Source organism: Ptychodera flava, chromosome 1, assembly GCF_041260155.1.
Source record: "Ptychodera flava strain L36383 chromosome 1, AS_Pfla_20210202, whole genome shotgun sequence".
NCBI lineage: Eukaryota > Metazoa > Hemichordata > Enteropneusta > Ptychoderidae > Ptychodera > Ptychodera flava.
The window spans coordinates 6,746,207-6,758,466 of NC_091928.1; the positions used below are offsets into that span (position 1 = coordinate 6,746,207).

Here is a 12,260-nt window from a genome sequence, read left to right on the forward strand (position 1 = left end):
TTCATGAAATATGCAAATTAGGAATTAGCTGAAGTTAAAACGCTTAATGACTTTCAATAATGTTAAATCATAGTATCTTTAATATACATACCAAGTTTGGTTAATTTTGATCAAGTCAAATCAGACATATATCCCTAGTTAGGAAAGTTCATTAAATATGCAAATTAGCTTTTATCTTTCATGTCACCCCTTAATGGTTCCCACTGCTGATATATCCTGGTGTGATCAACATTTGTAACAAATCTCATCAAATTGTGTGTAGTCGTTTTTAATGTATATCCGTTTTTTCTAAAATCATTAATTATGCAAATGAGCAAAAAGTATGAAAGCCACACCCGCCAAAAACTAATCAGTTCTTGCCATTTGCTAACTGAATCTATGTACCAGATTTGATTCTGATCTGATGAGCCGTTTTTGAGATATCGGACCAACAGACAGACAGACAGACAGACAGACAGACAGACAGACAGACAGACAGACAGACAGACAGACACACGGACACACAGACAGACAGACAGACATCGCTGCGACATATGCTCACGTGTGTGCAAAAACTATCCAAAACGGGACAGCAGCATCACCTGATTTAATATGCTGTCATATGACTTGTAAAACGCCATCAATACAGAGCAAAGTGAGTATAACTGACAGCATGTCTTTAAATGTCCGAAAACTGAGGTCGTCCGAAAACTGTCACACTGATACGTATGGCGTATTCTACATCGGCCACTCCAAGCGCCTAAAAGCAGGTCCACAATCACCGAAGGTAATAATGGATTTGGGTCAAAACACGGCTGTGAAAGGGTTAGACAACAAGCATGTATAATGATGTGCTTATGGAGGGACTATAGCGTGTTCAATCCCTGGCGTCCAGCTTTCCTCATTTAATTGACAAAATGACGTGATCTTGTTCGACTCCCGAGATTATTTCAAAATATCTTGTGTTCTGTATGTCAACACGGATTCTCCTGGTGGAACTGTGGACGGTTCAATTCTAGTCTATTGTTTATCAACAATACAAAATTGCCTACAGTACTAAACACAATGTGTTGTGAAGGCAACTTTAAAGTGAAGTATACATTCTGGAGAAGAAACAAGGGGAAAAGTATTTGCCCTGTAAAACTTGAGGGCGTGCTGTTGAAAGTTTCAGCTACTGTCCCATTGAAGGGTGCATGGGGAGAGAGTTAGGAACTATAGATCGCCTATATATTACATATATATATATATATATATATATATATCGCTTCTAAAAGCATCCTTTTCAGTCAAATCCTTTTTAAAGCTTGAGAATGGAATGGTGACAGAACTCATATTTCAAAGTTCCCTCACGTGGCAGGTTTTTTTTCATCCTGGTCAACTGCATGTGCGTTTTTCGTTCGGTGGACACGCAGCTGTCGACGGGCAGAGTTGGAGGGATTGTGTATTGACAATTTCAACTTTGTATTAAGATATGCTCAGTCAAGACAGTGTTTAAAGGAACAAGTCATCGTTGATGACACAGTCCCCACTTGTTAATAATGGGTACTTTGATTACATGTCCTCAAAGAGGATAGAGTCCTCTTCATTAATTAGGTCTGTGATAAAAATACTTTGATACAGATGGCGCTCAATGGCCAAGAATGAGTTCCATGGTGATGAAAACATAAAACCAATGTAGGCCACCATCCTAAAGTTTATAAAATGAGTCAACTAGGAATTAATCAACAGGATGTTGCAAAACATTTTTGCATACAATTCTAACACTTAACAGATTATCACTGGTACCATATTTCATAAAGTTTGATGCAGTATTTACAACACTATGAGATCAACATCTGTATCAAGTTTCATCACATTTGCGTTGTATTAATTTGTGGCTATATCACCCTAATTAGGAAGTTCATTACTTATGCAATTACAAATTAATTAAAATGACACTGATAAATGTCTTTTTCAATGTTAAAGCAATGTGAGCTTAACATCGGTTAACATCTGTATAAAGTTTCATGAATTTGATGCAGTACATATTTCTTGACATATCAGCCTACTTATGAAACTTCAATAATTGACATGTTACTGCTACATGACGTGAAACAAATTGACGAGCATATGTATGAAATAGGTCAATGTCAACTTTGAATGATACTGGTGGAAATATGTCTGAGTTATGGCTCTGTACATGAAAACATCGTAATAAAATGGCTGCCTAGCAACCATATTGGATCGTATCACATAAAAAATCGACGTACATATGTATGACATAGGTCAATGTCCTTGTACCAACTTTGAATAAAATCAGTTGAGATATGCCTGAGTTATGCCTCTGTATATGAAGAAATCGTAACAAAATGGCCACACAGCAGCCATATTGGATCGTATCACAAAACAAATTGACGTGCATATCTATGACATTGGTCAATGTCCTTGTACCAACTCTGAATAAAATCGGTTGAGATATGCCTGAGTTATGCCTCTGTATATGAAAAAATTGTAATACGATGGCCGCCTAGCGGCCATATTGGATTGTATCACAAAACAAATCGACGTGCATATCTATGAAATGGTCAATGTCCTTGTAGCAATGTTGAATAAAATCGGTTGAAACATGTCTGAGTTGTGGCTCTGTACATGAAAAAATCATAATAAATTGCCGCCTGGCGGCCATATTGGATCGTATCACAAAAAAAATTGACGTGCATATCTATGACATTGATCAATGTCTTTGTACCAACTTTGAATAAAATCAGTTGAAACATGTCTGAGTTATGGCTCTGTACATGAAAAAATCGTAATAAAATGGCCGCCTGGCGGCCATATTGGATCGTATCACAAAGAAAATTGACGTACATATCTATGACATTGGTCAATGTCCTTGTACCAACTTTGAATAAAATTGGTTGAAACATGTCTGAGTTATGGCTCTGTACATGAAAAAATCGTAATAAAATGGCCGCCTGGCGGCCATATTGGATCGTATCCCAAAACAAATCGACGTGCATCTGTATGACATATGAAGTAATCCTTGTACCAAGTTTGAATGAAATCGCTTCTTGCATCTCTGAGATATCTGTGTGAACGGACGCACGCACGCACGCACGCACGCACGGACATGACCAAACCTATAAGTCCCCCCCCCCCCCCCGGACGGTGTCCGTGGGACTAATAATGCATCTTTCACCAGTCTTCGGTGTTGATTTCCGCACAGACACAAATGTAAAGAAACCTGTGGGCGTCTGTCTAGACTTCATTTCTTCTCTTTTCTAATGATAAACTTAGTCGGCCTAATGATCTGTGCATAGACCGTGCAATTTTTACATTCCTTGGGAGGTTAGACGTGTAATGGGTGGCTAAAATCAATTTTATCTGAACTTTTGTTTAGCATTTCGTATCCATTTGCGAAGTTACATAGTTGATCTCTGTCTCTACATGAAAAACTAACCAATGCCCCATTCACACTCACACACATTCACATACAAGACGAACGCCATGAAGAGTTGGATTAAATATACAATATAGATATCTTTAATATAAAAATGGAGAAAGTTAGCTACGACGACTGACAAATACGTCACATTACAAAATGGCATAGTTCAAATATTTGGTGTAAAAATCTAGTCTATCAAAGTTCAACTAGTTTCCACGTAAAAAAAACAGTAACGACAACCTAAGATTACAAAATACATGATCGTTTAAAATCAATGCTGACATTTTTGTTTCAATTAGCACCCTTCGAAAAATCTTGATTGAAAGCGCAATTTTCATATTAAAAAATGTAATCGGTCAGTGAAGCTGACACTGCGAAAGATAAACTTGAAATTTATATTCGGCGCACGGGAGTTAAAACAACACTATTTTGTACAGAGTATGAAAGTATTCTATTTATCCCGAAACCGTCTTCCGTGGCTCTTAAAATCTAACTGAATTTTCGGTGGTTTAATTCTAATTAGCGGATCTAACAAATTTCTTCTGAGTCGACAGATAAAGTAGCCGACACAGCACGTACCGACTCCTGCTTTAACTATGGGCGGTGATAAGAGCAGTACAAGTAAACACACATTGACGTTCAAGGCGTTGTGTGTGAATACATTTCATCCGCTTCATCTCCACCTGAAGTATGGGTAATGCAATTATCTTAAACTTAATAAATGCGTAGATAAAGTTGCATATTTCAGTTGTGTTGGCTCCCTGAATTTCACACCAAAAAAATATGGCACAGAAAGATTCATTGTGGTTCTATATGATCAGAAACCAGTCTTGGTATCGCTCGATGTTCGACGTTCACGAAGCACATTCACAAAATAAATGCTACCTTGAGTGTATACTAACTTGTCATTTACTGCTATTTGAAAGATTTAGCAGTACTTGTTGAACAGCACAGTACAGATGGAATTAACTTTGTTGTCAATATACTGATCTTAATGTGTACAAATATGAGGCAGCGTAACTATGGAATGTTGTGAAAGCTAAAATTTAGTGACGTCAGTGGAAATTCTGTGATGGTTTTGCCGGTCTGTATGTTAACATGTGCAGGGACAGTGACATCGGTGGCGATGCAGATAAAGAGGAACACAAGGGTTGTGATTGTCGCTAATGATTGGAGATGATCATGCCGGCATGTTGAAGTTGGTTGCCATGGTGCCGATGAATGTGAAAAAGACAAGTGTCGCCATTGGTTCGAGGATATGGGTTAGCGTAGTAAGTCAATGTGACAGATATTGTTACCATGGTGATCAGCATAAATGGAGTGCCGTTCAGTGTGGAGAAAAAGTGACTTTGGCGAAGGATAATTTCAATGATGATGATGACGGCGACAGTTTACCACGTCATCCTGTTGTAAGACACTACTGTTGCCCAGTCCACTGTCTCGAAGACGTCACACCTTCATTGTGCACCCGAATTTTATTCAGCAAGGGACTTGCATCCCCACTACCTCCCTCCCTCCCCATCCGAGTGTCTAACCAATCCTAATTCACGGTCTTCGTACATCAACTCATCAAAATGTGTTAAGACAAACGTCAAAGTAAATGGCTAATGCATGAATGTCAAAGCAAACTCCATAGTTATGATCTCCATGGTCTCCATAGTAACAGGTCTTACTTGGATTTAGTTGTGAGTTGTTCCATAATATTTCAGCTTTCCTATTTTCTCAGAGCTAATGTCAATGATATCAGGGTTAACGGTTTCAATTATCCAACTTAGCATAATTGTTTTTCCACCTTCATTCAAAAAATATACGTATGGTCCATGATTGTTGTGTCCATAATATTTTGCTGAATTCCAGCGAAAACTAAGGAAAGGCTAATTGTTTTTAGAGAAATATGTTATGACAGCTCTTCCGATGCGGAGGAAACGTATATTGAAGGGAACGTCCCTTAGCTGTATAAGTTTGTAACAACTTTTGTTCATAGCTGCACACGCCTGAATAACCAGTCTGTATACTCGCGTAGTTTTAAAAACACCTCGTTCGATCCTTCGTTCTGTTTCGCCTTTATTCCTTTCAGTTGCCATGCGTTAGCGCCCTCTCGCGTTATCATTGGTGCACCGATATTCTCGGCCACTGACGGAACCAGGCTCGACTCGGTGTCGTCGCTTGTGCCACACAACGAGTAACGGTCGTTGGACGAGATGCAGCTGACGGCTTCGATCCTGGCGAAGCGTAGCTCGTCTTTCCGTGTCCTGCTGTTCTTGTCCGCCGCCCAGAATGTCATTGCATTTTCCGTTTTGCCGGTGCTCCTGTAGCTGCTGCGATAAAAACCACCGAGCTCCAAGGAGATGGGCCGAACGTTCTCGTCCACCGACACATGAGCGCGCAGCTCAATGAGGACGGGCGAGTCACGGCCACTCACAATAACATCAAAATCAAAGGCGGAGGCCGGGGCGATGACTCGGCTTATTCCGTAGGTTTGTTCCGTCGCCTCAAAGCCTACCAGATCTTCTGATTTACCGAGTCTAACAACGATGTCATTGGGATACAGGACCCAATCGGAGGACGGGTTAGATGGGTTCAACGGCCACCAATCATACACCAAAAATTCACCATCGAAACAGCTTTTAGTTGTTAGGACCCATTGATCTCCAACCAAAGCGCCGTGACAGAGGAGGTTCTGATCTTCGGAGTCCCACAGCAACGCATGCCAAGGCGATTTCAAAGCTTCACGTTCCTTTTCCACCCTGTTAACGAGAAAAGGGGAAATTGTTATTAAATATGTCGTTCTCGGTGAAAGGATTCTCGTAAAAACCGTTATTTAGCTTTAAAAAGTTTACAGTCATGCTAATAATTGCGATTTATTTAAGCAACGACGAATGGCTTTTGAGATCAGCTGGAGGACAAATTTTTGTCGTTCAGCTTTGTCGCATACATAATTAAGTTCGATAAAGATTTGCAGGTATATTAAAATTAACTATCAAAGATTCATACAAACTATATACACCCAGACTTTAAACAGACTAGTCAATGACTTCGCCTCAACGGAGTGTCTCAGTCATGCCCCTTGTGTTCAACCACATAGCGTGGTTGGGGTGCCGAGTTCAACTTTTTGACCCCCTACGAAGATGTTCCAGAAAACGGGCCTGGATAAATAAAAGCGAGACGCGTCGCTGTTGTTTTTCTTGCTTTTCCTGTGAAATTAAAGGCGCTGCTCTGATTAAAGTCTAAATTTACTCTGCTTCAAGTTCTAAGATGCCCCGAGGCGCTGTTCATTCAGCAGCCTTGTTTTTCTCGGGATTACCTCCGTCGATTTCTAAAGAAAATACAGTCTGTCTCAGACAGAGGGTGTCATCGCTGGCGGGCGCTCTTTCTTTCTGTGCAACTTGGCTTCTATCATGACAAAAGAGTGTGATAAATAAGGGGTCCTAGGAGCCGAAAATAAGTCATTGTGTTCGGGTTTCGAGTTTTCTTTGCAATGCCACCAAAGAAGAGTTCAAAATAAAACAAAAAGGTGTTGACGGCCAGAACAGGACGCCGGATTTGGAGCAGACTTCGACACACTCACTGAATTTGTAATTAGAAAGCAAGACGCTTGTGTTTCAGTGTACAAAAAGTGCTTTGGACGTCAAAGGTCGGAGGACGACTAACGGGTACGCGGGTTGATGAAATTCACAGTGATAGTAGCAAGAGGAGGGAGCTTCGCAACTGATTTGAATATAATGGTCCTCTGCCCGGCCTGACCACCGACCACGCCAATCGCATCAATTTGTGTTCATGGATTCCTGATTCGCAACAGTGCAACTTTTCCTTAGCCTCTACTATGGATTGCAGCCCGCACAATGAGTCCCGTCTTAATCGGCTCCTGTTCACAGCCGTAAAGACGATATTAGGGCAATAAACAGCAAGTCAAGTCAATCGTTAAATTTGAGAGACTGCACGAACAAGTGCCTTTGTTCAGCCCGGACATAATTATCCCTCATTTACTGCGGCCGACTGTGCGATCTTTCAGGAGAGCTGAGAGCGGCGTTTTATAAAGGAATACTTGAACTCGATAAAATCTGTGCCGAGCGAGTTCAAGTGTCCCAGTGAGGAAAGCGTCATTTCACTCTTGTGCTTTGGTGTACAGTGTGACTAATCAATTAGTTATATATTAGTTATATCACCGAGACTGGTGATTCCGAATTCAATGGGTGGCGGCGCGTGGAGGACGACTCCGTCGATGATAAGAATTGACCGTTCTCGCGAGCCAGGACATGATTTCTGCTTCGCGGACGCACGCAAACAATCTTTACTGGTAGCGTCAAGCTGTTGCCGTAAAGGGCGCGTGGTTTCCGACGATGATAATTGATGAAATACAGACATTTACGGATCAATACCCCATCTTCTCACATATATGAGATTCGACGCTTTTCGGTCACCGTGTTGAAATATCGTACGAATTGTACCCTTTCTCCGAGGGTGCATGGATCTCAGAGTTCCATCGTGTGTCACAAATTCGCACATATTGGGTTTGATCCGAGATGGGGTTTCATTTTGTTCATCGTCACTTCACAATCATTCAAATATCGGTTAGTTGCAGTTTCCGAAGCATTTTCAACTTTTTGTCGTGCAATAACATAAACTTGGGCTTTTTGTGTTTGTGCTAGCCACTCCACCCAATCATATCGAATTGCACAGTGTTCCAATTATAAACACAATGCAATCATGTGTGTAATGTTTATTGTTCATGACTGGGTGGCAGTCAGCAGACAAGAGTTCATTTATCGTCAATAACACTGCATTATTGTATACCATGCATTCTGTTGTCAAAGGTAGTTAACTGTAAAGGTAATGAAAATATCACCGAAATTTACAGCTTGCTTTGTCCCTTAAATGAGCAAAATACCGTAAAGATACATTAAACAACAAACTATACTTAAATAACGGTGGAGGAATCGTTTAAAGACTGAACTTTCTGAGACTAAGACTTTCCTCTGAGGATGATAGAACCAAGACAATGGTTGGTTGATTTTTTTCTGCAGATGTAATTTCGAATTTGAAGTGTCGAGGAAAAAGAGAGGAACCGTTGTTTGAGACATCAATAGATACCAACGAAGGGAATTGCACAGGTAGAGGTAAAACTGACAAGATAGTTAAACATCCTTTTTATTGACAGACAATGCCCCCTATCGAAGTTTGCATCTCGTGCCAGACCAAATATCGACAATAAAATACAACGGATAACAGTATCCATTTTTATCGAAAAACAACTCGTTATTTCATTGACTCAACACTTCCAACACCTTTCGCTTGGCTGGGCCCGAATCCAGCTCGGTTTGCCGGACAGAAAGCTTGAAAACAAGTACCGTAGTTTAATCCGCCGTGATTACGTAATGGGTGACACAGTGATAAAGATAGCGCCGAGTACCCGAGAGAAAGTCACGCTACTTCTCTTTCTTTAGAAAAGCCAAATGCGATTTTATGAGGATTTATCAATGCGATTAACGTAGTTGTCCAAAATGATCGCTTTTGACAACTGCGTGCGGGTAAAAGAAGCGGGTCAGGTTGAGGCCTGTACGTCTCCCCCCCCTCTCTCTCTCTCTCCTCTCTCTCTCCTCTCTCTCTCTCTCTCTCTCTCTCTCTCTCTCTCTCTCTCTCTCTCTCTCTCTCATTTTATCGTTTCATGGGAACAAAAATGGGTTGTCGATGCTCCTGACGAATTTTATATTACAAGTCAATCCGACAGGCCATGTGGAACATCTCCGACATTAAATGTCCTATAAGGAAAAGTGTCTTGTTCGGGTTTCGTGGAAATGACAACACCCTAAATACGCCCTCAGGAACCACTCTCGGAGTTGATACAATGACGTTGCCAGGGGTAACTACCATTAGGTCTGCGTATTCTGATCTCTATGCTGACCCTAAGATGAAATGTTGAGTTCACGGAAATAAATTATATTCTAAGTGTGGTTTTTTACACGGACGGATACAAAATTTCGCCCATATGTAACTTTGTGATAATTAAATTTACACCTCTAGCGGCGACCTTAGCAGTGTTACCAACCATGACAATTGCTGTCTGCAGACGTTTTGAGATGGGGAGGGGGTTTCTATAGCTACTCGGGTGTTGCGAGGATTATAGTGACGTTCTCAAAACAACTTGTCCAGCTTCAGAATCTCAGTTTTAAATTCATACATCTTTTAGTTTAAAGCCATACATCTTTTTGAGCGAAGAGTCTGAACACGCGAAGGAAATATCTGATACAAAATTTTCATGTAGACGTAACATTACACGCAGCCAATGGCACGTCGTCGTTGTACCTTGAGTATACGTCTACTAGCAAAGAACTAAACAAGCCTTGAGTTACAAAAACAATTTGAAGAGCCGGATTACCCAGAGTTGAACAATTAGTGTTGCTAATAGAGTAAATGGGTCCGATACTGTATAAAGGATCAAAGACAGTGGGATTTTTTGGATGAAACTATTATATCGAGGGAGGGATGGTAATGATAAGAACGCGTAATCTTTCGCATTCTGAGGTTTGCCAATAGTGTCTGAGAGATGGTACAGCATGCATACATTTACCCAAACACTCAGCACTATCTTCCGTTCACAAGGTTATAGGACAAACAATTTTTCCACAATAACGGCGGAAATTTTGCTCATTTCCAATCCCATTTTTCCCCAAATTAGATCACCCCTTCAAAAGATAAATGGTTAATTCTTAAGGGTTATTTCTGGACAAGTAATCCGTCGTAATTATCTGGACGGTGAAAACAGAGGAATTGCTGAGTGCCAATTATAGACGTTGTTTAGGCAAGGGGATGAAAGCCGAAACGTTCCGATTTTGAGAATACGGAGTTCACGAAGGAGGGTTTGAAAGTCGACACACGATCAGAATATCAGCTAAGATTATCTGTCGGCCTACTCCTACAACATGTGGAGGGAAGGTTCCGACATTTAGGACACCAAATAAACACTATGAATATGGAACTTGAGATTTTTGGTTATACATAGATTTATAAAGTGTAACTGCAATCCATGCAGGTAACTCTCTCCAGCCACAAATCAACTGTTGTGGGTTTTTTTGGTCTATTTATTCTTCTATACTCTTTTTGGAGATTCACGGCTGGGTACAAGCGCGTGAGGCGTACCATCATATTTGCATAGACATGGCGGACTAATGATTTTGATTGCTCTTTTCATACATCTTTTTGAAAGAATGGCGCCAGTTGTGTGGTAACAATAAACATCATAATATTTTATAAAGATCAAAGGATGTATGAATGAATGTGAGAGATATATCGACGTAGAACATGAACTTCAGAAAGCAACTAGCAATGCATCTTGGTGGAAGAGTATAGTCACGGCCGTATTACGAAAATCTTAAAGAATTATAGTATCGCCGACGAATATTACGGCACGTCACGAACTTTTAAGAAGGTTAGAAAGGACTGTCGACATTCCCTGCGTCGGTTTTTTGTTCGGAATAACTTGGTATGGGCAATTACTTACCCAATCACAAGCTTTAAAGCCCCTGTAGCTGTAACTCTTGAAATTTGTTGACCTGAAAAAGGCTTTCTATTTTCTCTGGTTTTCTTTAAATTCTACAGATTTAAAGGATATAGTCTATTACCACTGAAAAATTGGACAAGTAAATTTAAATTTTGACCGTTATTTGGATTTCCCGCCATTTTGAAAAATTGGTAATATTACAAAGAAAATATAGCATATGGTGTCCCAGTAGAAAACATTGAGCACTATATGCCTTATGTTGGACTACTTTGTTGTTTCTGTGAAGATTCCGATGCATATATGCACTGCGTACTGTGTTTTTGCTTTATCTGCATGAGGGCGCCATTTTTTGTTTGGGCAAACATTTATTATTTATCTTGCTCAAAATTGCACATGTAGTCCCAGTGGACAGTTTATTATACTTGTATAAACACCCCTAAATGAGTACATTACCTTGAACTTGTTATAGTTTGGAAGTAAAATCACAAAAAATAATGCTAAAAGATACAGCTATAGGGCCTTTAACTTAGTATATCTGTATCGTAACGGTACCATAATGGGTCCGTGCGGCAGTTGAACCCATACAAGTGCACGGGCTTCGGCCTCTAACTTCTAGATAGCTCGGTATATGCTGATAGATTAGCACGTTGTAGTGTGAACACGGGACAAGTGGCCAGTCATCCGCTATAATATCCGTAAGTAGGAAAAGGGATTTAAAAATTGCTCATCATCGTGCTTTGGTAATCTATTTGTGCATGAGACCTTACAGCTTTACTCTCTGGTAGCAATTTTATCACTATCAAGACACTGATACTACTGACATCAATAGGACGCTTAAATAGAGAAGACAATGTATTTTTGGTGTAAAAGTACTCGTTGCCACATTTCGCAAACATATTACTCATTTCATATGAGTGTTTTTAGCTCCCAACGATGGTATAGGCTTGTATTCGGCAGTATGATCTCAAAACAACCTAACCTTCTAAATCTCACGGGGAAACTTAATTTATTGACAGAGAAGATACACAATACACGCCTGGTTTCTTATGAAGGTCGTTGGCCTGTATTTTACACGAAAACAAACACAGACAGAGCTTGACGATACCATGGACGTTATAAACGGATGACCATACGCATGACATTGGGTCTTTTGAAGTTCGTCGGGTTTAGTTTTCCGGAGGGAGGATACTCAATTAACACAACACCGTGATTCGGGACATTCCATTTCTTCGGAGGCAAACTTGTTGCACAGACAAGGAGAATTGTCTGTGCTGGGCGTAAGATTACGCAAGTGAGAACTGACCCGAAGGTTATGATACTTGTGCTATAAAACAACGATAATATTTCCAATATTTGTAC

The 12,260-nt window shown here is 40.3% G+C and overlaps 1 protein-coding gene across 3 annotated transcripts in view; it reads right to left on the reverse strand.

Annotated features, from left to right (window-relative positions):
• Positions 1-3,473: 3,473 nt before the first annotated feature.
• The window catches only part of LOC139128612 (insulin-like growth factor-binding protein complex acid labile subunit), a 35,919-nt gene continuing 27,132 nt past the window's right edge, over positions 3,474-12,260 (reverse strand). For all 3 annotated transcript variants that reach the window (XM_070694384.1, XM_070694499.1, XM_070694441.1), the window contains one exon: positions 3,474-6,150. In XM_070694384.1, the coding sequence (XP_070550485.1) occupies positions 5,382-6,150 (769 nt within the window). In that variant the 3' untranslated portion in view covers positions 3,474-5,381. The remainder of the gene's footprint in view (positions 6,151-12,260) is intronic.